This window comes from Corapipo altera, unplaced genomic scaffold (assembly GCF_003945725.1).
Source record: "Corapipo altera isolate COAL_440 unplaced genomic scaffold, ASM394572v1 175, whole genome shotgun sequence".
Taxonomy (NCBI): domain Eukaryota; kingdom Metazoa; phylum Chordata; class Aves; order Passeriformes; family Pipridae; genus Corapipo; species Corapipo altera.
The window spans coordinates 995,420-1,022,007 of record NW_020884942.1 but is presented as its reverse complement, the minus strand read 5'-3'; the positions used below and the strand labels follow the sequence as shown (position 1 = coordinate 1,022,007).

Sequence of the window (26,588 nt, the reverse complement as noted above, 5' to 3'; positions counted from 1 at the left end):
GTGGCTCTGGGGTGTAGCCGGTGGCTCTGGGGTGTAGCCGGTGGCTCTGGGGTGTAACTGGTGGCCCTGGGGTGTAGCCAGTGGCCCTGGGGTGTAACTGGTGGCCCTGGGGTGTAGCCAGTGGCTCTGGCACTCGCTGCCCTCCCACCTCTGCCTCGCTCTCCCTGCGCCTGCTGAGACCTTCCTTCCACGAAGCTTTTCCCCTCTGTGCTGTGACAGTATTAACAGCTTAAATATGTGGGGAGTGGAGGGACAGGCTGCTGTTGAATCCTATTAAGTGCTGTGCTGGAGGAACTGAGGTGCTGTTGGTCAGCTCAGTGTTTTTCTTCCCTGGCCAGGAAGAAATAGTCAAAATTCCAGAAAGAATCATAGCCAGATGTTTGTCATTGCTTTGGTTTGACGCTCCTAAATATGGCAAATAAGCTGCCTTAGGACTTATTTTTGTCTGACCTCAGAAGAGAAAGTTAGTAATTCACTGTTTTAAATTTGAAGTTATTACAGGGTTTAAAAAGAAGGTAACTGCAGCTTTGCAATTTGTGTACTTTTTGATTCGACTGTATATTTTTTAGACCTGTTATTTTGGGGGAGGGGGGCTTGACTTTTTTGATGCTGTGTAGGAATGTGGTATTGGGTGGGGAAAGGTGAAACCGCAGCCATTTTGTTGACAGACATTTGGGGGGTGTGTTTTGTTAATTTGTGGTTGGTTGTTTTTTTTTTTTTTCTTTTAGGGAATATGTGAACTTAAATTGTGTAATAAACCCATTTTATTATTTTACAGTTCTCTTGACACTAAGTGTCCCATTATGTGTAAAGAAATGGGACTTGACACTAAGTGTCCCATTATGCTGCAGCAAAGGAGGAACAGTCTGAATATTCCTCTACAAAAAGTTGTTTATGTGCACATGTTGTAGCTTAAAACACAGAAACCATTTCAGAAAATGGTCAGGTGTTATCACAGTCCTATGCCATTTAGTCAGAACAACTGTAGGAAATGCTGTATTCAAAAAAAAAAGGTGGCCCACTGGAACCCTTTTTTTGGCTGTGGGTGACATTCAAATTTGTTTCCACAGATAGGTAAATATGTAGAATATATGGAGCCTCAAAGAGGAAAAAAAACCCAAAACCAAACGAAGAAACAACCTGCAGGCACCTAAGACAGCTACAGAAGTGCAGTGTGCTATGCAGCAGGTCAGAGAAACTTGGGGTTTGTGCCTACAGAAAAAAGGGAGTTGGGGTTGAGCAGGGATGGTGTCTCGTGGTACTGCTGAGTTCAGAGCAGCACAGCCTTGGGGATGTGCATTTAGCAAAACAGGGTTGCAAAAGCACGTCTGTGTGTCAGCTGTTTCTCCTTGCAACCAAAGTCACGTCTGGCAAGGGCAGTGTTGCCTGCTTTGGCAAAAGGGAGATGCTGCATATTTAAAAAACTCTGCTGTGGCGGCAAATGCCCGGTGTGAGAGATTTACTTCTCAAGGCTGTGATGCTGAAGGACCCCTCTGTCTGACAGAGCAGTCATTCATTAATAAAAACAAGATTTAGAAAAGAAAAGGGGAGGGTGAAAGGCTTTGTAGAGACACTGTTAGAGCTGTCTGACATGTCTTCAACTGAAATGATGAAGGATGAGCATCGCTGTGCCCTCGGTGCTCTTCTCAGGCAGGTAGCCTGAAGCCAGGGGTGTAGGAAAGACTCCTGCTGGTGAGGGGGAAGTTAGCAGAGCTTGGGCTTGTCTGATCTGGCATGTAGGTATTTATCAACCCATCACCGTGTTATCGAACCTCTGCTTAAAGTACAGTGGGGATTGATGTCGGGACAGCTGATACAACTTTGGATTTGCATAAAACAGAAGAGAATTTTGGCCTTGTCTGTAAAAATACCTAGTTTGTGTAAAGAGTCTTTTGTGACTGTCTTAATTTCTTGATGTGTTAAACTATTTCCTTTGGGAAACTTCCTCAGAGTGGTGTGTCAGCCTGGAGTAACCCAACCCCTCGCAGGGAAACTACAGAATCTGGGCACTGTAGCAACTCTCCTCTGAGGGAAGGCTGAGAGAGCTGTGGCTGTGCAGCCTGGAGAAGAGAAGGCTCCAGGGTGACCTTCTTGTGATCTTTGAGTACCTGAACAGACTCTAAGAGAGCTGGAGAGGGACTTTGGAAGAGAGCCTGCATTGATGGGACAAGGAAGAATGGCTTCAGAGGGCAGGGTTAAGTGGGATATTAAGAAGAAATTCTTCCCTATGAGGGTGGGGAGGCCCTGGTTCAGGCTGCCCAGAGAAGCTGTGGCTGCCCCATCCCTGGAAGTGTTCAAGGCCAGGTTGGACAGGGCTTGGAGCAACCTGGGACAGTGAAAGGTGTCCCTGCCCACAGCAGTGTGTTGGAACTGGATGGTCTTTTAGGGCCCTTCCAACCCAAACCATTCTGGAATTCTGTGAAAGTCCAGATAAAATCTGGTCAATGTGGACATGGGTGATGGTTTTGAGGCAAAAGCAAAATTAATGGAGAAAGACTTGCAATTTTAGTAAGTTTTTTACATGAATAAAGGAAAACAAAGTATTGTCTGTGTTTAAAGTGACTTAAAATATAGTTTTATTTATATACATATATATATACATATGAAATGATACTTGTGCAAGTTCCCAGAGCACCTAAAGTCTAAGTGCATGGAGTGACCAGGCCCATCCGAGGGAGCAGGTATAGAAAGGTGCAGGGGTTTGCACAAGTGTGTAGGGGCAAAGTTCAAGGGGGAAAAATTGAGATCAGTCTCCTAATGACTAGTTCCTTCACTTTATTATGCTGGTTTACAGCTTGTGTGAACAGAAGTAGGTGCTTAGACTTTCTGTTATGAACCTGGTTTTGGGATCAACCACCCCAGAGCAGCTCTTCTCTGTGATATTGTTGCTGCTATGGCTTGAATGTTTAATTATTAGCAAGCAGCAACTCTGGTACCAAATCATCAGGCAGTACTGTCCTGTGAAACTCTGCCCGAGGATATTTTCCAGGGTTTTCATTTGTGTGACTTCACTCTTCCCCAAGTAGTCTACAGCCGGGCATGAAGCAGAGGTATTGGGGATTCATGTCTGTATTTCCCTCTCCAGGTAATGACAGCAACTAAGAATTTCTGCTTGATGGGCCAGTATTTTTTATGTGGCTCTTCATGTGCTGTTTGTACCTAGCACTTGGGAACTGAGTGCTTGACTGAGGTGCCATTTGGTTTTTCTCTGAGCACAGTGTGTTTTATTCCAAGTACTACAGGCACCACTTTTAAAACTTGAGACCATTTCTTTTTGCCTCTATATGCTATCTACCTAAGTACACATTTCCCAATCTGTTCACGTAATTCCCTCCCTCTTGGGGATCTTTTCCCATGTCAACCAATTGTTGTTTTCCTACTTTCAGGCATCCAGCAAGTCTAGCCATGCTTGAAAAGCATGTTTGTTGGGTAGAGCTGGTTCATTTGGCAGTGAAGTGCTTTAACACTGCTTGAACCTTTAAATGATTACAGTTTTAAAGCTAGCCTTAATTAAATGAGCCAGAGGCTTCCATTTCTAGAATAATTTGTCTGGCTGTGGATTCTGCTTAAGAAACCCCTGACAAACCCACATTAAAAATAACTACTGAAATCTTAGGACAAAAAGAAATCATGGGGAGGGAGTCATAGAATTATTTATTTTTAAAACAAAAAACTATGCCCAATATTGAGTGTAATAATGGAACTTAAAATAGCTAAGAAATTTATATTTGGGGTTGCAGCTTCCATATTTTCAATGTTGTGTAGAAATACTGTAATACAGTATTTTAAAAAAAGAATCAAATTTTCAAGGTGAGAGTGCACACTGTCCCATTTTGTGATGAAGAAGCTATGCAATAATTTTCAGAGTGGGGCAGTATGCCCAGAGTTGAGTCTGTGACCATGGTACAAGCTCTGCTGCGAGGCCCTGGCTTGGGTGGGTGTGGATGTTGGTGTTGCTCTGACAGAAGTGATTCCCAGTGTCCAGAGCTACCCTGCCAGCACAGGGACATGGGAAACCAGGGCTGGCCAAGGGTTTGGTTACCTCCAGGGAGCTGGGTGCTTGAAGACTGCTGCTGCAAGTGGGAGACCTGGCAGCTGAACCGTGCTCTCGGGGGGGCAGGGGAAAGGTTTTAAAAAAATAAATTCATACCAGTGACTAGGGTATAAAGTTAGATGAGGTTTCACAAACCTTATTATGTGTGCTGGGTCAGCTCCTTGACCCAGTTCTGGTAGAATTTGGGATTGGCAACTTCAGTCAGTGGCAGGTGGGGACTGCAGGGCATGAGGCCCTTGTGGCAGAGTCACATCCCCTGATGTCACCTGCAGGGCATCCCGTGTTCTGTAAGCTGTTAAATGCTCTGCAGGCTACTCCAGGTGTGGTCTTGATAAAGTAACCTGTAGTTGAGACCTGTCGATGTAGAAAAGTGAATAAAAAGATGTATTTAAAATGCCATTCTTCTTAACAAAGGGTTAAAAAAAATAAATTGAAAGAATTGAAACTATTGTTAAATGTTCAGATGATCAAAATGAAACAGTGCTTAAGCAATTTGGCTGAGCACATGAAACCAGGGTTTGACACAGTTGTCACCAGGTACCCATTTTTGTGGGGAGGCAGGGAGTGCTTTCCTTGGAGTCACTAGATCCAATCAAAATTGAAGAAATGATTACTTTCTTACAGTACTGAAAAGGAAGGCAGTTATTTCTTACTTTTCTAGTCTGCAGATTATATCCTAGATATGGAGCAGTAAGGTCTTCTTGTTTTAGCCACGAAAACACAAAGTTAATGAATGGTATTCCTTGCCATCTGAGATTATTTCCTTCTTTCTAATAAACATTTGAGCATCCACCCTGTATTCAGAAATGCAGTTTTTGTTTATGTGTGGCATTAATGATAGTTATTAACAGGGAGTTTTGAGGGTGTTTTTTCTGTCTCACACTGCATTTGGACAGAGATCTAACAGATTACAGGAGGGTTGGAGATAAACAGGGCTATAAACTCACTGAAATGTTTGCATATTTCTGATTAAGAAAGGAAATAACAAGTCTATGTTTAGTTGCCAATTTCTTTTTTTTTTTAATTTGCCGAAGATGAGAAATCACATTTTCCTTAGGAAGACCACTGAAGTCCCCCAAAGTAAAAAAAGCAATAAAAATCCGTGGCTGGTGAAGGGACCTTTATTTAACTCAGTTCAGTTTGCTCTGGCTGTTCTCAGGGCACTCTGTGTTGGCTCCTTGTTGGCTCTGTTGGCTGCTTGTCAGTGATGACGTCAAATCTAAACTTCTCCCTCTCTTGCAGATCCACTATTTATTGGAGGATTTGGTTTCCTGACAGTTGCAGATTTCTGTAACACAAAATCCAAGGTGTTTGCTGACATTGGGGACCGGTGGCTCCCCTGGCTCTGGCTGCACAAGTGTTTCCATTCTGTACCTCTACTTTACAACTCTTGTTTTTTTCCAAACTCTTGACTTTTGCGCTGATATTTTTTTTTCTTTTTCCCTTCCAGCTTAACTGCTGCCAAAAGTGGATTTCTTTATTGGAAAGTTTGAGCAAGGGCAGTTTGTCCATTTTGGAAGATGAACATACTACTCCTTATGAAAGTACCAGGGGTTTTTTGGTTTCAGATTAAAATATGTGGAAGCAGAAAGCTAAGATGTTCTGGAAGACAAGTTTGGGAGTTAGAGAAGAATTGATTTCGATAATGCTGAGCTATGGTCTACTGAAAATCATAGGCTATGTGTTCCCAGTTTGTTTTCCTCCCTGAGCTCCAATGTTATGGCAGAGGGAGGATCTGCCATGTAGGTGGTGTTATTTGAGAAAACAGCAAATAACACTTGGGTTGATTGTCCCCCTCTGCTCTGCTCTGGTGAGACCTCACCTGTGGTGCTGCATCCAGCTCTGGGATTGTGGCATAAGACATGTGGAGCTGCTGCATTGAGTCCAGAAGAGGCCACGGGAGATGCTTCAAGGACTGGAGCCCCTCTGCTCTGGAGAAAGGCTGAGAGAGCTGGGGGTGTTCAGTCTGGAGAAGAGAAGGCTCTGGGAAGACCTTAGGGCCCCTTCCAGAGCCTGAAGGAGCTCCAAGAGAGCTGGAAAGGGACCTTGGGCAAAGGCCTGGAGGGACAGGATAAGGGGGAATTGCTTCACACTGACAGAGGGCAGGGTTAGATGGGGTGTTGAGTGATGAGGCCCTGGCATAGGTTTCCCAGAGCAGCTGTGGCTGCCCCATCCCTGGAAGTGTCCAAGGCCAGGTTGGACAGAGATCTGGCTCCAGGCCTTGGAGCAACCTGGGATAATGGAAGGTGTCCCTACCCATGGAATGAGATGATCCTTAAAGTTGCTTCCAACTCAAACCATCCTGTGATTCTATGATTCTATAAAACAAAAATAACTGGTTTTACAACTTTTTATATTATTTATACTTTACTCCCCTGTCCTAAAGATTGCTAACATCGAATATGTTTATTTTTCTGATAAAGTGACAAATGCAGATACCTCCTTCAGGCAAGAAACTTCAGCTGAAAATGCTTGTTCTTATGGATTTCTGTTCCCTGTCTTATGCTGTTTTAGCACTGAGCAGCATCTGAAGGTGTTGCTTCTCTTGCCATGCAGGGCTCTCTGTGGCATCACCACCAGTCAGGGTACCCTGCTTGCACTTGCACAGCTCTGAGGGAACTTTTCAAGCTTGATCTGAATACACAAATCAATTTGAAATAAATCTATTGTGCCTAGCAGTCTTCTAATGATGACTTGTTAAAATTATCTGCAGTATGGTTAGAGCTGGGTCACTGGAAAACTGTTGTTAGTTGCCTATTTAATTTTTTTTACCCTGTTTTTTTTTCTTTCTTTTTGTGTGAAATAATTCACTGATATCAGTAGTCGTTGTCTTGGCAGAAAATAATGAGTAATTGAGAAGTTTGGAATGAAAAGTATGCTGTGTTGTGAATTTGTATTGAAAGCAGGACCTTTCTGAAATGCATTCATGCAGCTGCTTGCCCTGATGCCAGAATTACAGTAATTAGGGAATTACTTAAAATATTTTACTTTGTGCTGCTTTTATGCAAATTAAACAATGCCATGGAGCTGCCCACTATGTCACTTTCATTTTTGTCCTCTTCAAAATGTCCAGCTTTTTGGAAAGGATGGTTGTAAACATAATAAACAATTTGAGGAACTAAATAGCTTTAAGAAGAGCTTTCCCACAGCATTGGAGACATAATAGTAAAAAATCATGTTCCATCTCAAGCTTTTGAAACTCATTTTAAAATAAAATTAATACTTTTCTTTCAAAATGTGGCATTTATCTTCTGAAGGACGTGAAATGCTACTCAGCTTAGACTGGGTTTTTTCTTGACACCCAAAATTTTAGTTGTTAGCCCAAGCCAGGCAAAATTATTTTATGCTTTTATAATTTGATCAGTTGCCAAGTTCTCCCAGACTTAATCATCTTAATTTCTTCAGTTTCTCTTGAAGGAACGTGGACTTGACAGTGGAAGGGGAGGTACCAGGGGTATGTGCCATACAGGCTCTTGTTTTTGGAGAGATGAAGGCAGCTGGACTGTCTTCAGCATGGAGCTTGGTGGAGCCACAGAGATGTAACTCAGTTTAAATGGGAGAAACCTGTGCATTACTGTTGGTTGGGATAATTTTAATTCCTGTATGTAACCAGCCATGGACAGGACACAGATTAATTAATCAGCACAGTTTGGCTGTAAAACCTGTCTGGTTGTTAGCAGGCATCTTTCACAAGTTAAGCCAAGTGTATCAGTGCTAACAGAAGGTGGTTGGAACCAGAATTGCTGCTTGATTCACAAATGAGATTTGGGTCACAGGACATCTCCTGGTCAGGGGCTTCTTGAGGTCAGTAGATCTGTCCATGAAAAGGCAAGTGGCATATCCCATCTTCTGCACATGGAAGAATATGACATTGGTCAGGGCATTGCTGCATCCCCACAAATATTGCTGTCTGAAAAGTGTTCCCTTCTTGGATCCGTGGGGCCTGGGAGCAGAAGGCTCTCTGATAAACATGTGTGTTTATCAGTACCTTAAAAAAAAAGAGAGTCCTACTATATTTAAGGATATTTCCTTCTGTTACTGTTAGAAGCTTTATTCACGAGTGCGTAGCAAGAAATGTATTTCATTTGGAAGTTAAAAATTTAACTTTCAAAATGCATTTCTCCAGGCATGTACCCCCTCTGGCAGAGTCTGTAACCTGCCTGGGATGTGTGTCTGGAGACAGCAGACCAATAATGTAATTTACTGGAGATGTGGCTTGCCATTACTTGTATCATTCTTTATTTCATTGTGACCATTTAAAAAGCAAACCCCTTACCCTCAGAGTCTTCTGTAAGTGCAGATTTTGGCTAAAAAAAATTTAATTGTGCTCTTATAAAGAAAATGCCATTTTAGACTTGTTCAGAAAAAGAGGAGAGCGCTGCTGCTCACGTACTGTGTCATCACTCAGCCAGGCATCTCTGTCCCCTCTGCACTCACCTAGAACTGCATCACTTCTCCCAACTTGCAGTTTTATTTGGGAGTTTCAGCATCAGTGGCCTGAGCCAGTGTGATATCAAGAAACTTTTTGAATGACTCATGTTTGTGCCAGATGAATTCACCTGACCAAAGCTTCCCACCTGTGGTTGCCCTTACAGGTAATGTGAGTGGTAAAAGCACGAGTGAGAGGGATGAGCCAATCTCGTGTTGTTGTTCTCTGTCCTGTTTCTGTGCTTTTCTCTGAGGTTACAGCGTTGGATGCCATCAGCTCCACTCACACCAGTTCAAATACCAAAGCTGTGCCAGATTTGCAGCACTGCACAGCTGTCAGACTTTTCCTCACTGAAGTTTTGGGGATTTTTTGAAGTGTTACAGAGGCATTTAGCTGAATTCCATAGTTCTAAAAATGACAGTTCATCTTTTTCCTGTAAGAAGCAGTTGCTTTTGAATTTTTTGTGCACCCCAGTAATGTGAAATAATTGCCCCAGCTTTCACAATATTTTTTACCTTTTAAACCTAAAGGGACCCATTCTTTCTCTCAGATATTTTCATTTACATTTTATTAAATTATTCTAATTCTAACACTAATCTGACTTTAAAATGAATAAGGGTAGGTTTAGATTAAATGTCAGAAAGAAATTCTTCCCTATGAGGGTGGTGAGGCCCTGGCACAGGTTGCCCAGAGAAGCTGCTGCTGCCCCGTCCCTGGAAGTGTTCCAGGCCAGATTGGACAGGGCTTGGAGCAACCTGGGATAGTAGAAGGTGTCCCTGGAACTGGATGAGCTTTAAGGTCCCTTCCAACCCAAACCATTCTGTGATTCTGTGATAACTTATTATAATGTCTAATACTTTTTAAAAGAGACACTGTTCTGAGTTTAAAGAGTCGATTACAGAACTCTGGGCCTGCTTTGATGGGAAAGTTGTCTTCCATCACTCTGACTCTTCCACAGGAACAAACCTCTGTGGCATCAATGCTGCCAGTGTGTTCTGTCAGATAACCCAGCTGACCCTGTCACTACAGTTATAGGATCACTTCCATGGTCCAAGGTGGAGCTTTGTGGCCGTGCAGCCTCCCTCTGCACCCTGCTAGGTTTTGTGTATTGCCAGAATGGGCACCTAGAGGTGTGATAGCCCTTTGGATTCTCTTCTGGGTGATCCAGATGGATTGATGTGTGGGTTCATAAATGCTGTTTTTCTTGTGGTGGCTGCTACAGTCATGCTGAGAGCAAACTGAGATGACTGAACAAGCAGCCCCAAGGGGAGCTGGTTTTGATGTGCTGTGGAAGTTTCCTGTTTTCTCCCATGTTGCCCTAGCTGCTTTCTGACAATGTTTGGTTTGTGGGTTTGCCTCTTAACTTGACTGTCAAAAAGGGTTGGTGAGTGGGTTTCTTGAGGGAGGGATTCATCACAAGGACTCCACAACAAGTGTGGTGTACCAGGAGGGTTGGTGGGGTTCCCACTGGCCTGCACGTGGCCCTGGTGGTCCCTGGTGTTGGAAGGAGTGAGGGGTGTGCCTGGGGCAGGGATTTGGCAGTCCCTGCTCCGTGTGCTGCTGGGACAGACCACACCATCCAGCTACACAAACAAACTGTGGGTTTACTGAAGGAGCTGCAAATAGCCTGCAGCTGGTCTCCTCGGGTCTCGTGGCTGACCCTGCTGTGAGAAGGAGGCTGGGCGTAGGTGACCTCCGGTGGCCCCTTCCAGCTTCAGTTCCTCTGGTTCTGCGAAGGTTTTTTATGTGGAGCTGTGCCTGTGTTTGTGTCTTACAGTGACAAGAATAATGTGAAAAATCTTCGTGATATTTTTCTGCAGTTTCTAAAGATGTCATAATTTGTTTTTTAATTTACTGTAAACTTATACATATTAATCTCACTGTAACTTTTTTATTACTTCCTTAGACAAAATGTTACGGCCAGACATTACTGACAGAAGTTTACAAGCATCTGAATTTGATTGAATCAGACTACTTTGGAATTGAGTTCCAGAACATCCAGTCATATTGGGTGCGTACCCTGACAAATCAAGTATAATAAAAAGCTTGGGTGAACACAGTTCCTTGAGTGTCAAATGTTTCCAAGTCTGCTGGAGTGTCCTGTAGGATCATCTCTTGGATTCTTGTAGATCTACTTCGCTCACCAGATGACGACAACTACTAAAGCAGAGGGGAGGAATCAGATTCTGCTGCTTCTTAAATCTCAGAAAATGTATAAAGCTGTTAAATAGCTGCTGATATTCCCACTTTCAGGGACAGAAATAAAATCCTCCTTTCCTCTGAAGGGGGAAACATCAACCCAAAGTGTCCTCTGTGAAACACCTATAAAATCATATCACAGTGTATAATTTTGGTAGTGTTCATATTCATCCTCAGTTAATTCAGTCTTCAGTTAATGTCCTTGAAGAACCATTACAAACCTCTTTCCAACACAAACCTCAGCAGGCATACAGGCTGCAAGCTTTTTAAGTCATTGATCTAGATCGATGCTGACACCTTTAAGCCTCCTAGTCACTTATCCTGTACCTTGCAAAGAGGACAATGTGGCTTCTAAACTAGAAAATGTCCCCCAAACCCTCTTTTCCTTCTTTTTTTTCCTATTACTTTTTCTAGTTTTAGGACATGCAGAAAATCTGACTGAGAACATAGGGAATGCTAATGGCAGTAATCCACACTGCTCTTGAGCTGAGGAAATACAGTAAAACTTGTTTAGTTTCCAGTTCTTCTGCACGGTTTCCAAACTGTTACTGCAGCTAATAAGGTTCTTAAAATCCTCATCTGTCTCTCAGACAGAGCAGTAACTAGTAAGGACCAAACATAATTGTCTTGTAACAGTTTTCTCTTTGGAGGGGTGGGGAAAATAAAAGGTGGAGCATCTAGAATATATGAATTACTTTTATGGATGCTCCTTTTACGAGAACAGCAATAGTCTTTCTTTTAAAATATGCTTGTCAAAAGAGGAAAAAATGGTGGGGAAATTAATAACGAGTAAAAACCCTTAAGCAGGTAGATAAGAGTGCCAGAAAAAGCATGGAAAGGAAAAAAAAGTTGGACCTTTTCTTGTTCTCCAGACTTTCTGTAATTCTGCAGCCTGGCTCCTGTCTGGCCATGGCTTTTGGCATGACTCTTGCCTTCTTGGCAGTGGGGCTGTGCTTTTGCTGACTTGGCTCTTTTTCTGTCCAGAGGAGCTTTAAGCACAGATCAGTGATTTTTCTACTGATGCATGAGAAATGTCAATTCAAATAGATAAGTGCACTTTTTGTAAAGCAAAGGAATTACTGCATTGCGGAAGAAATGCTACTCATAAATTACTGCTTAATTTACATTTACTTTTGATGTTCTCATATTATATTCAAATAAGAATGTCAGTTTGTAATTTTTTTTTCTCTGCAATTTCAGATTTGGCTGGAACCTATGAAACCTGTTATTAAGCAAGTACGGAGTAAGTAGTTTTAAAAAAGGAAGTTTTCCTTAATTTGCATCTGCTTTATGTGGGTTGCTTTCACAATTACTACTTGATTTACTGGTTATGCTTCCCTGCAAATTACACATGGTAGTGGTGATAGGGGTTCCTGTTGGGACATGCCAACCTGTTGTTTTTAATAGGTAGTATGTGGTGGGTGGAATGGAAACTTACTGCAGGTAGGATTCTCTCTGTGATAAATATCTAGACAGATTGGGTCAGCTGGTGTTATGTTGCAGTGAAATATAACACTTGCTGTTTGTAAGCTTTTGGAAGTTGTGTTGTCATACCGTGGGAAGAAAAAGGAATATTTTGGCTGATTCCCGTGTGAGCTCTTTCCATGTGCTCAGGAGCAGCTTTGCTGGGAGAGCAGAGGTAGGGATCTCCCACCTGAATGGTGGCTTCAGAGCTTCTGCTTTGGCTGTAAAATGCAGTTCTGCTCCCTGGCCAGGAGGATGCTGCAATAGTGAGGCTGTCTTGTCTTTATACCACTCTAAAAAGTAATGTGAGAGGTAATGTAGAGGTGAAAAATAATTGCAGAATGCAGCATGCAGGTTGATTCTTCAGATGTTGAAAGACTAGATCCAGCTTTTTTTTTTTTTTTTTCCCCTTTAGAGCAGAGTTAAGCTGTTTGCTTGTTTTCTGGTTCTGAGTGCAGAGGCTTTGTGGAAGAACAAGATCAGGAGGGTGTGGTGGATTCCTATTCCTTTCCAAATTTTGATCGAAATATGTTAAAAATTAGTACTGGGAAGTAGTTTTTAGTTAGTCTTCTGCCTAAAATTGATTGCCAGAAAATATGAAATCACCAATTCTAGCTAATTTTTTAACCTTAAAGTCAGGATTTTGACTTCTGCCAACATTGTTTTTTAAGCAGAAGAGCCAAACCATCTATAAAAGGCTTCCTTCGAAGGGTATACAATACTTTCACTCTCTGTTTTCCCTGCCAAAAAAATATTGGAGTGCCAACTTTTTATTTATTCCTGGCTGGAAGGAATTATATCCTAGATAAAAGATCTGGTGGACCACAGATCTGCAGTGCTGCTTGGTTACTTCTTCTGTATTCTTTTCTACACCATATAAATTGGGGAATCTTGACCTTAGATCATAGATGGTGTTCCCTGACGGGACAAATATTGTTCTAAAATGATCTAAAATCATGGGGACTTGCTAAAAGTTTTGGCTGCTTTGTGGTCTACCACCCACGTTATGTTGCCAGTGAAACTGAAAGATTTATTTTAAAATTTCTAAAATTTTAATCTGCAAGAGATACCAGTCACTTGTCTGGCAGATGTTCACATTCTGAAATCAGTTTTAAATTGAAATTTCCTGTTTTCTGTATATTGGGCTTTTTGTTTACTTATTTGTTTGAGGGTTTCTTTAGAATTTAATGATTTTGGAGTTAACCTTTAAACTTTTAGTCTAGCAGCAGGGGAATGTTATCATTGGCTTTAAGGTGTTCCAACTCAAACCTGTTGGTTGATGTTGCTGGTGATTGCTTTGTAGCTGCAGATGTGTACTTCTGAGTCTTTGACATCCTCTCTAAACACAAAAGTTTTTGATTTACTTTAAATTAACCTTGGCTGATGACCTGTTCTGAGATACATTTAGCTTTGTGTTGTGTGGTAAGAATTTTATTTTGATTATTTTCAAATGAGTGCAGTCAGTTTTGCAGCCAGACCACTCCAGAAGGCAAGGAGTTTGGATCCAAATTTTCAGCTCCCTAACAGGCACACAATATCAGGTTGGCATTTGGGTACCTTCTCTGAGGTGCTGCCAGTTCATGTAGGGTTGTGTTCACCATCCCTGCCCGAGTGATTTTTCCTCACATCTCTTTTGTTGTTGTTGTTCTTGGTTTTGCTCAGATTTGGCTTCTGAAAATAAATTCTGCATCTCGGTTAACACTGGTCAAGTGTTTCTTTTCCTCATTTGAATGGGACTTATTTATAGAGGACAGGCAAGGTTGACTAAACAAAAAGAGGAGGGTTGTGCTGCAGAGGCAAATATGCAGTATTATGTTTTTAATTTTTTATATTTATTGTCATTTGATGTAAATGATGCTCAAAACACTTCCAAAATTGCTTCCACATTGATACTTTCTAGTTGATTGACATCACTGACATGCAGAACTGTTCTTGACCTTGTGAAGATCTTCCAGAGGCTCAGGGTATTTTCAGAAATTTGATGTGAAGTTTTGGGTTTTTTACTGGAATCATTAAAACTATTCATTTTCCTCACTTGCTGCATCTCAAGAACTATAAAATCCTTGGTCTCTGCCAAATGTGAGCTTTCTGTGTCATTATACGGTGTTATTTCCAGCCTTCTTTTATTTCTAGAAATTACACTGTAATTGGGATGTGGATTTTAGTTTTTTTTGTTCACCAAAGCTTTAGTGATTCTGGGATTGGAGGCTAGGAGCTGCTCTTGTGACAGCTGTGATAATCTGTGAGTCAGTTCTCCCAGTCAAAAAGCAAAGTCTGTAATTCCCTCATTAGCAAACAAGAGTGAGTGGAGAAACATTTGGCATAGGGGAATTGGGTATTCCAGACAGAAGAAATCCGTGTGCTTTGGGGCTGATGGGGTTAAATTGGACTTTGTCAAGCTTTAAGAGATCTTGATGCTTAAAATAAATCAAAGCAGGCTGTCTTGTGCTTCCCAGCATGCTCCAACAAATTTGATTTTTTTTGGTTTTTTTGGTTTTTTTTCTAATTTGGCTAAGCTTGCTCTGAAACATCAGTGGCACACGGAGTCCCGGGGTGGCTGGGCCTGGCTCTTGCCCAGGGGGTGCCTGCAGCTGTCAGGTGGATGCTCTGCAGACTCCTGTGAGGACAGGCTGGCCAGTACTCTGCCTGCCTGCAGAACACTCGGCCTCGTCTGTTTTAAGGCAGGAAAGACAGCGGGAAAACGGTGGTGCCCAGTCCTGGCATGGAGAGCAACTGTGGTACCCTGTAGTAATTCCTTCAAAACTCCAGGTGAAGTGGGGACTGTGGTTCAACAGGGACTGTGGTTCAGCAGGGTCTGTGGTTCAACAGGGACTGTGGTTCAGCAGGGACTGTGGTTCAGCAGGGGTTGTGGTTCAGCAGGGACTGTGGTTCAGCAGGGGTTGTGGTTCAGCAGGGACTGTGGTTCAGCAGGGGTTGTGGTTCAGCAGGGTCTGTGGTTCAACAGGGTCTGTGGTTCAGCAGGGTCTCTGGTTCAGCAGGGTCTCTGGTTCAGCAGGGACTGTGGTTCAGCAGGGTCTGTGGTTCAGCAGGGTCTGTGGTTCAGCAGGGTCTCTGGTTCAGCAGGGTCTCTGGTTCAGCAGGGACTGTGGTTCAGCAGGGACTGTGGTTCAGCAGGGGTTGTGGTTCAGCAGGGGTTGTGGTTCACAGGCTGAGTCGTGGTGCTGGAGTGGTTCACACGGACCAGAGAGGTTGTGTTTTGTTGTAAAATGCTCCACAGAGCGTTATGGACCGTTCCCAACAGTGACTGGGGATGCTGTTTAATTCTGAACATTAAATTAGTTTCCTGCCTGTTACTGAGATGGACAAGGAAGTGTTGAAAATGGGTATTACCAGGCATACCAGGAGCAGGCTGCAAACACCCTTGATCTCCGCAGGGAACCAGATGGGTCCATCCAGGCTTGTGGGTTCAGTTCTAATCGTGTGGATGGTACTGGGAGCCTGTGGGGTGTGTCTCCTCTCTCCTCCCTTTCTGGGACCCTTTCACTGGGTCACCTGTGATGCTGTTGCATGCAGCCAAGTAGTTGCTTTGGGGTGTTACAGATTTCATGTTGAACAGAGCTCTTTTTACAGCGCTGAGCCTGCAGACTCACCTCTGCAGTGGTATCCAGGTTCTTTTGGAAACCAGCTGCTGTATCTCCGTTGACATGGACAATCTGTACCCCAGACTCTGCTGTGGTTAGGTGGGAGTTGAAATCTGGCTAGACTTCATGTGTGTTGTGTTTCTCTGCTCGTTGGCAAACAGAATATGCATGTGCTTATGAAGAACTCCTGGGGTTTTTTTGTGAAATGACCCAACTTTTCTCCTAGGACCGAAGACTACAATGCTTCGTCTAGCTGTGAAGTTTTTCCCTCCAGACCCGGGTCAGTTGCAAGAGGAATATACCAGGTAAAGTACTTTTAGAACTATTAGATTTGCATTACCTACTGAATTAATAGGGAGGTAACAGCAGGAGGGCAGCGCAGCTGCTTCCTACCAGAACTCAGATGGAAGATGAGTCAAGGAGCACTTGGAGTGAGTGTCACAGCTTCAGCAGACATGTGTTGGCAGATGGCTGGTATCAGAAAAAATACTTTTCAAAACAGAGAGCAGCACAGATTAGCACTTACCAACAACATGGTGTCAAAGGAGTCAGAGTATATAGAAAATAGTAAAATTTATAAACAGTGCCCATATAAAATAATCAGTACATACTTGAATAAGTTATTTAGAATTTAAACTTCCGAAGCCCACACTTTGCAGCTAAAAATGACAGCTGCAGTTACTGCACAAACCAACCCTGCTTAAAATGTGGTTTTCCTTCTGCTTCCTTGTTCCTGTGAGTCCTGTGTTGATAAATTGCACTGGATAAGTCATAGGCTATTTTGTTTGATTTGGCTGTCCTCGGTAGCCAGGCTGCTGTGTTACCTGGGGTTTGGAGAGAGGAAGAATTAGGAATTGCTGGTTTTATAACCCCCTGCTCAGTTGTTCTGTCGTCATTTCATCTGTCAAGGATGGTCCTTGTAACTCCAGCCCTTGTCCCTCTCCCTCAGGTACCTGTTTGCATTGCAAATCAAGAGAGACCTGGCAGAGGAGCGACTGACCTGCAGCGACAACACGGCAGCTCTGCTGGTCTCCCACCTTCTGCAGTGTGAGTATCCCAGCTGGGCTGACACTGGTGCTGGTGCTATCCCAGGTTAAATAGCACACAGAAGCTTTTGGTAGCTAAAAGCCATCTCTGCCTCATGGTATTTCCTTCTCTGCACACTGTAAAACACGTTGATTTGCAACCCTGGAACGGTCATCCAGGCTGGCTGTGGGGAGGAACAGCTGGTGCTTACGTATGAGATAACTTTGGCTTCGTGGAGGATGTAGGAAACCAAACCCCTTCCGTGTTGTCTGTTGTCCCTGGCTCTGCAGGCTGTGTCACCAGCACTGTGCATCTTCCAGACAGATGTTCCCATCTGCCTCTATGCTCCCTCCACTTTGCTTCTCACTTTCCCTGTGCCTGGGGGAAGATGGGTGTGTAGGAACTGGGGTGAAATGCAGGTAGAACTGTGCCAGAACGAGTTCCACAGTGGGACTGTCAGCAGCTTTCCTCCTCACTGGGAGTGAAAATGAAAATGGGAAGCAATTGACTTGGAACCTTCCATGCTGCTGCTGACTTGGTCTGTCTGTACCTAAAGACCTAAAAACATGGCCTTTGAGACAAGGAGGTTGGAAACCTTGATTGGGTTTGGACACCAGATTGCTGGAGCAGCAGCTGGAGTGTTCACACATCTGCAACCTGAGCTGCAGACAGGACTTTTTGGGGCTCTTTGATGACTGAAAGCAAAAGCTGTTCAATGATGTTCTTCACACATGCACTGCTAAATAATTATTAGTTATCTAATTCTGCATTGCTATATAATAATGCAGTTATAATAGTTAGGGTGATTTTATTGGAGGAGTGTATCTATCTCGTGTGTGTACCATCAGTGAGTGATGCCATTAAAACCTGCTCATGATTTCCCAGCAGTGAGGAGCTGCTGAGCAAATCTCACCATCGGGTCTTCCTTAGCTTGATTTTACTCTGCTGCAAAATTGGATGGGAGAAAGAATAGTTTTATTTTGAACAAAAATTATTTTACAGCAATCCTTTAAATATTTTTTACTTGTTTCGTATGCTGGCTTGATTCTAAACAGGATTTGCTGTGTTCTTGTTAAGAACAAGTCCACTTCTTTTTCTGATGGCAGCTGATGGCAGATGCTCTGGGGAAGCCCTCAGACACAGAGCAGGCATATGGCAACTCTTCCTTTGCTGCATCCATCCCATAATCTCTGCATGTGGCCTTTCTAAGTCACAGACTGACTGCATCTCTGTGTTTAGTTGCCCCTGTGTTTGTCTGATTTTTGATTTTGCTTATATTTTTGGCATCCTTTCAGGGAAATGAGCTTCACAGCTTAGTTTTTGGGAGATTTTTAGGATAACATGCATGCTTTTGTCTTTTAAAAACTTTTGTGCTTTAATATTATAACTTCATATTTTACTATCATCAAAAGTTAAATTACTTTTTAAAATGTATTTATTCAACTTGTAATTTTTATATACATCTACCATATATTCTACCTGCCTTGTGCTTTTCTTTTCTAAACTGAAGACTTCCAGTTGCTTCACGTCATACCAGAGGGAAACTGTTCTGCACTTTCTAATCATGCTTTTTCCTTCTGTAAATCTCTTCCTAAATCCACTGTGTTGTATCTGAAAGACATGGATATGTGAAGAGGAGACCAAAACTCCAGATGTAATTTGCCATCTTGCCAAGTAGCCTTGCCCGTTACTATTTTACAAAAGTTTAGAAAAAAAATACGTTGAAACATGGTGCTTGGTATGAGGTATCTGTAAGTAAGAAATGTTCACACCACCTTGTGGGTCTCCTACAAGTCTTGGACCCTTAAGAAGTCTAAATTTTCCAAATTATGTTTAAATACTGCTCTAATTCCCAGGAAGTCTTCTTGGGATAAATGTGCGAGTTTGGTAAAATGAGTCTGGATAGAAAGCGTGATGCACAAATTTGAAGCACTTCAAGGCTCTTGGAGTCTCTGTGATTCCTTACCAAGTGTTTTCAGTCATGATTCCTTTTCTGTTGTTTCTTCTTACTGTGACACTGTTTTGTTTTCTTCTTATTCTAAAATTGTTTTATTTTCTGTCACAGCTGAAATAGGGGATTTCGATGAATCGGAGGATCGAGAACACCTTAAAACAAACCAGTATTTGCCAAACCAGGAAAGAATTGAAGGAAAGATCCTGGAGTTCCACAAGAAGCATGTGTAAGTGAGGACTGAAGTAAACCCCTGATGTAAGCCCTGGGGAGCATGCAGGCTTGCCTGGGGGAGGTTGAGCATGTTGTATGATAGGATGATGTTAAGAGAGTGTGCATAGGTCTTGCTTTTGTCTAACAGTTGCATCATAGTCATTCTGTACTCATTAAGCACAAGGGAGATGAAGAAGGTTGGAGGGAGTAGGGGAGAAATAACTTTCACCAGAATTCATGCAACACCTTATTCTGAAGTTGGGATATTTTTGAAATAATAGATTATTGGAAGATTATTGGTAACAAAGAAACTCTTCGCCACATAAAACTAGTTCCAACACGCAGTCAAGAACTGCAGGAACTTATTCTTCTGTGATTTTTGAGACCTTGCACATTAGAATTTAGCAATTTGAAGGGGTTTTGTTAATTGTGAATATCTTCATGCAGGCTTTATTGTGCCTGGTTGTGTGTTTTAATCCAAATGCTATATTAGGAATTTAAATGTTCCTTTTGCTTTATGTGGGTAAAATCATGGATCGTTGCTGACTGACTTTCTTTTCAGACAGAACAAGGAGGTTTTTCAGGGCAACATCTGTGTTTAAGGCCAAGACACATCCTGTAGTATTGGAAAATTAGTTCCTGAGAATTTCAATAGTTAACTCTTTGAAACTGTTTATGATTGCTGACTTTCAGTTGTGCTGAAATTATTGGTAAGGATGGAATTTCAACTTTGTCGATTCTTCATGAAATCAGGTGTTTGTTACTTTTTCCTGCTTTGAACCTTTAAGGTGCACGTGGAAATGGTTAAAAAGGAAACTAAAAGTTTGGTTTTGTTTCTAAATGATTTAAAGTAATTCTGAAATAAAATGTGTGCTAGGGTTCTTCACCTTGGGAGAAGGTAGCTGGAGGAGGGAAACCATTAATTTCATTATTTTTCTCTTGTCAAAAGAAAAGTGCTGAAAGAATTACTAACTTCAAAGCAAACTAAAAGGGGGAACATTCTTTTCATGGAACTCATTGTGATACTGCTGCAAGGTGTGGTGGTGTCTGAAACCACAAATGGCTCATGCAGGGTTTTGATGACATCATTGCATAAGCTGATGGCTGTCAAATTTGAGATGAAATGTGGTGTTTTTAGTTCTGGGATAAGAACCCTCAGAAAATGCACAGAAGAGCCCTGTGTTAGTCACATGCCTGGATTCTGTTGAGTTGCTTGTGAGGAATTTTCTTGGTTTACTTCTCTTGATGGAAAGGTTGTGACTGTCTTCTGAGTCAGGGACTGGTGGTTTTGTTAACTGGGTTTGAGCTTTTTTTTCCCAAACAAGTTACTTCAAATCATTTGTTACAGTAAGGGAAGTTTGCATTTTTGTATTGTTTGTCCGGAAGGAGTCAGAGGAAGGTTAATAGGAAAAAATTCCTTGCTTCATAAGTGTACTTTTCATTAGTTTAGGAAGAATTACATCTAATGCAGCCATACTATTTAAAATGGTTGTAGATCTTATTTTAAAGCAGCATTTTAGAAGTGCACATGCAAACCACATTAAGATTAACAGCTGAGGCATGTAGTTAGAAAAGGTTGCCATTGAGCATTAGCAATAACCTTGAAGGCACATTTTGAATCCCCCCACGCCTTTGGAAAAAATTTTGCTGGAGAGATGTCATTTTGCAAGCGCTGCAATCCTAAAAATAGCTGTGACTTCCGTGGTTTAACCCCAGCTCAGCCCCACACAGCTGCTTGTTCCCCCTCGGTGGGGTGGGGGAGAGAATTGGAAGGGTGAAAGTGGGAAAACTCAGGGGTTGAGATACAGGCAGTTTAATAGATGAAGCAAAAGCCACACAAGCACGCAGAGCAAACCCAGGAATTCATTCCTTCCTTGCCATGGGCAGGCAGGTGTTCAGCCATCCTCAGGAAAGAGGTTTCCATCACACATAATGATGACAGAGGTGACAAACACCATCACTCCGAATGTCCTTCTCTTCCTCCTTCTTCCCCTGGCTCTACATGCTGAGCACGATGCCATATGGGCTGGAATATCCCTGAGGTTGGCTGGGGTCAACTGTCCTGGCTGTGGCCCCTTCCAACTTCTTGTGCTGCCCCAGTCCCTTGCCACTGGAGTGTGTGTAGAGCAGGGGAGGCCTTGGCTCTGTGTGAGCTTTGCTCAGCAGTAAGGAAAACATCCCTGGGTTATCCACGCTGTTTTCAGCACAAATCCAAAACACGACCCCGTACCAGCTACTGTGAAGAAAATTAACACCAGCCCAAACTAGTACAACATCTCTCTTCCCTTGCTCAAGGAGTATTGGCCACCCTTTCCTATCTTTAGCAGTTGAGGAGGTCCCATGTTTTCTCAGTGCAGACACATTTTTCCTCACTTTTGTTCCAAGGAACAGGCAGGAGCAGGGACCTGGAGCATTTGGCTCATTCCTGGTGATGCAAAGTGCAGTTGGACAGACATAAATTTATTTCCCTCTCCTATTATTCTACTGTGTCATATTTTTATTTTTGTGATTTATTTTCATTTTTTATTTCCTTTAATTGACCTTGTTGTTCCCCCACTTACTTTTAGCAGACTGATATTTTCAAGACCAGGTTGGATGGGGCTTGGAGCAACCTGGTCTAGTGGAAGGTGTCCCTGCCCATGGCAGGGGGTTGGAACCTGATGATCTTAAAGGTCCCTTCCAACCTAAACCATGCTGTGATTCTTCACTGATGATTGCTTCTGACAGAGACTTCTTGTACTAACTGAGCATCTGGGAAGAGAAACCCGTTTCTGGCAGGATGGTTCATTTCCAGACCAGTGCTGCAGCACCTTCTTTCTGCCTCAGATTCCCTTCTTTTTTTAAATTGCTTCACTGTAGCTATTAGAAGTTGTAGAGCATCATCAACCTGAATAAAGCAGAACCTCTATATCCAATCCATTCTGTATATTGAGAACGTTGTAATCAGAAAGATGACAATTGAAAGCTTATTTTCTATTAAATATTTTTTTCTTTCACTTTTACAAATACTTTCTTTTACTTCCACAAGTAGACTATACTTAACTTTGCAAATGTAGTAATGGTAAACAGAATGAGTTATATTTTTGGTGTAGCATATTACTTAGTTGCTTCAGCAAGAGGCTGAGTTTACTTATTTCTGTAATTAATTAAAAAAAAGAAAGGGTTTATATTTTGTAGATGATGTATTGATGGGGGTGCAGTTAAATCCTGACTCAGACACTCAAAATACGATTTTTGCTGTCTTCCTGAGAGTAGTAGAATACTTGTTGTGAGGTGAGTGCAGTCCAGGATTCAACATGTGTTCACATGGCTGTGGTTTCTTTGTCAGGAAAGAAGTAGAAGATTTGAAAGATTTATATTTACATTTACTGTTGTCCTTTCACAACTTGTTAGCCTAGTTGTCCATGATTTAAATTCTTTCAAGTGTGTATAAATTAGAAAGTTTCTAACTTTACACTTCATCTTTAAAGTTCTATATTGATTACTGGGTTTAAATGGCCTGTAAATCATCTAACACTTGGCAGCATTTATTCTGAATCCATTACCACGGGAATATTGTAACACACAACCAGTATTTGTACACAAAAGTGGATGTAAGGAACCTTTATGTTAAAACCTATTGCACTGACAGCAGTTTTTTGCTGGAAATGCTGTTAATAGGTAGTCTGTTGTCCATTGACCTGGGGAAGATTAAGTAGATTTATCTGCTTAATGGCTGAACAAAATTAGAGCAGATTGTTTTGGGGCTGGGCTGTGCAGCTAAGCCTGCAGCCATCATCTGAGGGCAATTACTGAAACTGCTCTCTTTGTACCTGTCTGTGGTTCTGCCTTCTTTGGTAGGTACAGGAAGGTTGTGTGCAAGAGAACACTCTTAAAATTGGCTGCTACCTTATTTTTTATTTTTTTCTGAGGTGTGCTGTGCTTTGGATCATATCTAACAGTACGTGAAATAACTGTCAGTGATTCTGCATCAGTTACACCAGACTGTTCATGAGGAATTTTTAGTACTATATAGCTCCAATTTTCTAGTTGCCATTTTTTGCTTTTGTCTCCCTTCCCTTCCAACCCTCCTTGCCAACCTCAGCACCCTCTTTAAAAAGACAAAGGCCCACTTTCATTCCTAATGTCGTTATGTTCAAAAGAATTACAGCAGGAATTAGTGTGGGTGGGAGTTACACACAGTGCTCTCAGAGTGTAACTGAGGAAGCTGTAGCCAAAAGTAGGATTTATGATCCACCTCTTTTGTCTTGTATGTGTTTAACAAACAGGAACCATGGTACTCCTGCTTTTATGACGCAGTTAAGGAATCTGTGGTAGAAATGGAAACAACACTTAAAGCTGGTATTAAAAGCACTTACTCATTTCAGTGAGGGGAGGAGAAATCTGCTTTGCTGGTTGAAACTCTTGGACATAACTAGTACACGTAACAGTAACACTGCTAGAAATGCAGCTACAAGGCTCTCTCTGTAGTTTGGCATTTCTTTTTCCATTTGAAATCAGGTTTTTGTTCCTCTGTGTGTGTTCTTTGCAATCCCTTTATACATACATGGTCACAAATATTGACGTCTGGATAAGGGTGGATTATGGACTGAACTTGTAAACTCAGGAATGTCACTGAATCCCTGCCTTCTGCAGTTGGCAAATAAATGTGGGATTTCCTGTTGCAGTGTTTTAGATTCTTGCTTTTCCCCTTGTGAGTGAATAAGGCAACAGAACACTGCTGAAATCCTGCTGTCAGATGTGTGTGCATTCAGGCTTACTTTCTCTGGGCATTTTGTGTATGTGTGTGTTTCACCCTAAGGAACATTTTACTGAGCATCAAAGAAACATTGTTTTTTCTAACAACTTCCATTTTAATAACCCTAGCAAGTTTCATAATTGAACTCTGAATTGTAGAGAGAGTTCCTACATAGAGTTAATATATATTGGCATCATCCCTGGTTCAGATAAATTCAAATGTGATAATCGTTCACTTCAATATTCTCTATATTTTAAAAAAATCTGTATGGAGCTAAACTGTTGTTTAATCTAACACATGACTCTAGGTAAATAGAAGAAGATGTTTTTAAGAAGCATGACTAGAAAGGCAAGTTAGGAACAACAGGAGAATTTATTTAGTACTGATGTTGTGGTTGGCACTCCATAGTACACAAAAATAGGTAACGCTAAAAGTAGTTTATCATCTGTTTTAATGAAATGAAAGGAAGATTTATGGAAGGAAGGCTGTTTCTTGGCAAACAGAGGTTTTAAAATTTGGCTTAGTCTGTGTGTGTAGGAATCTAATCTGGTTTCAGCACTGCTTGGTTGTAAATAGAATAATAATAAATTTTTATCACCTGTGTCTTCCTTCTGTCATTACATTTATCCTAGTGAACTTGCACAAGCATGAACTTACTCATGCAACACTTGCCTGGATGTAATTTGATATTTATTATTTCTAATCATTGTCAGTAATGATTATTAATTTATGTGGCTGTGGCTGAAATAGCCTCACCACTCTGAGTGCCTCTGCAGGTCGTGTGCTGGTGGTGTTTCATAGAATCACAGGCTGATTTGGACTGGAAGAGACCTTAAAGATCATCTTGTTCCACCTCCTGCCATGGGCAGGGACACCTTCCACTATCCCAGGTTGCTCCAAGCCCCGTCCAACCTGACCTTGGACACTTCCAGGGATGGGGCAGCCACAGCTTCTCTGGGCAACCTGTGCCAGGGCCTCTCTGAGTAAAGAATTTCTGTTAACATCTACTCTAAATCTCTTCTCTTTTAGTTTAAAACCGTTCCCCTTTGTGCTGTCGCTATCTGCCCATACAAAAAGTCCCCCTCCCTCTTTTCTATGAGCCCTCTTTAAATACTGAAAGGCAGCAGTGAGGTCTCCCAAGAGCCTTCTCTTCTGGACACCCACAGCCTGCCTCCATAGCAGAGGGTCTTCTGCCCAGCCCTCAGAGCACCTCCTTGACCTCCTTTGGTCTTGCTCCAGCAGCTCCACGTTCTGCTGATGTTGGGGGCCCCAGAAGTTGACACAGCACTGCAGGTGGGGTTTCCATGGGATTGGCACAGGAGAAGGGTCTCTTGCTTTACCTGATTCTCCTGAACTGTATTTATACCTGAAACTGGACAGTAGTGTTGTCTTGCAGGATGTGTAGTTCAGAGACCTCCTTGGGCAACAGGCTTGTGTTTCTGATAAGGACTTTTTTGCTTTGTGGTGTCACTGGGGCACCATCTGTAGCAACGGTTGGAGTTGATCATCTTTGAGGTCTTTTCCAGACGTAATGATTTTGTGATTCTATGATTCTAAGAACTCCTTCATTTCCATGGCAGCATATGTTCATGGAGGATCCTAAACCCCTTGTCAGGACCCCTGAAGTGATAGAGAGTGGTTTGACTTATGGGAAAAAGTCTTGTACCAGCTGAAAAATGGACTACAGTACAATAGGCTCCCTGTCATGGAGAAAAACTGGGGGGGGTGAGGGGAAGAAAAAGGACTGTTTTCACGCAGGAGAACAAAATATCTGTGACATCAGCTAACTTGGGGAGCAGTCAGTGAGGGCTGAATCTTTGATGGGTGTGTACCAGAGTCTTGAACAGTCTCTGTGTTGGGGGTTTTGGACATTGTGTGCTCTCATAGAACAGTTGCTCCCTTTTGTGTACAACTTCCTCTGGTTTTCAGTGTAATTTTGACAGCAGATGAGGTTTCATTTTAAAGATCCTTCTCTAGATTCCTTAGCATGGAGGTAATTATCCAGCTGAAGACCGGGGGAATCTGCTGTACCAGGTAGTAATAATTTTGTAGTCCCAAAACCTGAGCTGAAATGGGTCATTCTGTTGCAATATTTGCTTTGTTTCTGTTGTACTGGCTATGCAGCTCTGCCAGCTCTCACTTCTTATCTGGTTAATGCTAATGTGTACACAAGCAAGCAGAAGAAAGAGCATAGTGGATTGAATTTGGATTTGTTCAACTTCATAGTTTCTAAAATGAAAAAGCTCTGAGCTAGCTAACATCTGCTTTAGCATCTGTCTTGGGATGCATTTGAGGTTGGTTGTCATCTGTGTCATACAGAACTCCTCTTACAGAACTTTCAGTGTAAAACTTAACTTGGAGTGAAACTGCCCAAATAAATGAGACAGAAAATTCTCATTTAGTGCGAGAGTTCAGACTCCAGTGCATTAGCCCTGTTGGTGGCAGTATTATAGAATCAGATTGCTCTTGAAACTTTATTTTTCTCCCTCTTTATAGGGGTCAAACTCCAGCTGAATCTGACTTTCAAGTGCTTGAAATTGCCCGGAAACTGGAGATGTATGGCATCAGATTCCACCTCGCCTCCGACCGTGAGGGCACCAAAATCAACCTGGCGGTTTCACACATGGGTGTGCTGGTGTTCCAGGTACGGCAGGGACGACCGAGTCTGTCTGTCTGTCCTTTAACATGTCTTGGAGTAAGTCTCTCATTTTAATATCAGGTGCCTCTGATCACTTCAAAATTTAGCACGTTTTATGGTCAAGGAGTGCCATTTAAGTCCCCAAAATATTGTTTGATGCAGTTTGTTCTCGTTGATGCAGAGCGGAGAGCATCAAAGCCGACAGTGGTGGTGCAGTAGAGGGGTTTTGTGTGAGAGTTAGATGTGTGAGAGTTAGATGTGTGAGAGTTAGATG

The 26,588-nt window shown here is 42.2% G+C and overlaps 1 protein-coding gene across 5 annotated transcripts in view; it reads left to right on the top strand.

The window, feature by feature from the left end:
* The window catches only part of FARP2 (FERM, ARH/RhoGEF and pleckstrin domain protein 2), a 77,084-nt gene that overhangs the window by 14,626 nt on the left and 35,870 nt on the right, over positions 1 to 26,588 (top strand). For all 5 annotated transcript variants that reach the window (XM_027661796.1, XM_027661795.1, XM_027661799.1 and 2 more), the window contains exons 3-8: positions 10,390 to 10,494; positions 11,883 to 11,925; positions 15,975 to 16,053; positions 16,698 to 16,795; positions 18,840 to 18,954; positions 26,173 to 26,320. In XM_027661796.1, coding sequence (XP_027517597.1) covers positions 10,390 to 10,494; positions 11,883 to 11,925; positions 15,975 to 16,053; positions 16,698 to 16,795; positions 18,840 to 18,954; positions 26,173 to 26,320 — 588 coding nt within the window. The remainder of the gene's footprint in view (positions 1 to 10,389; positions 10,495 to 11,882; positions 11,926 to 15,974; positions 16,054 to 16,697; positions 16,796 to 18,839; positions 18,955 to 26,172; positions 26,321 to 26,588) is intronic.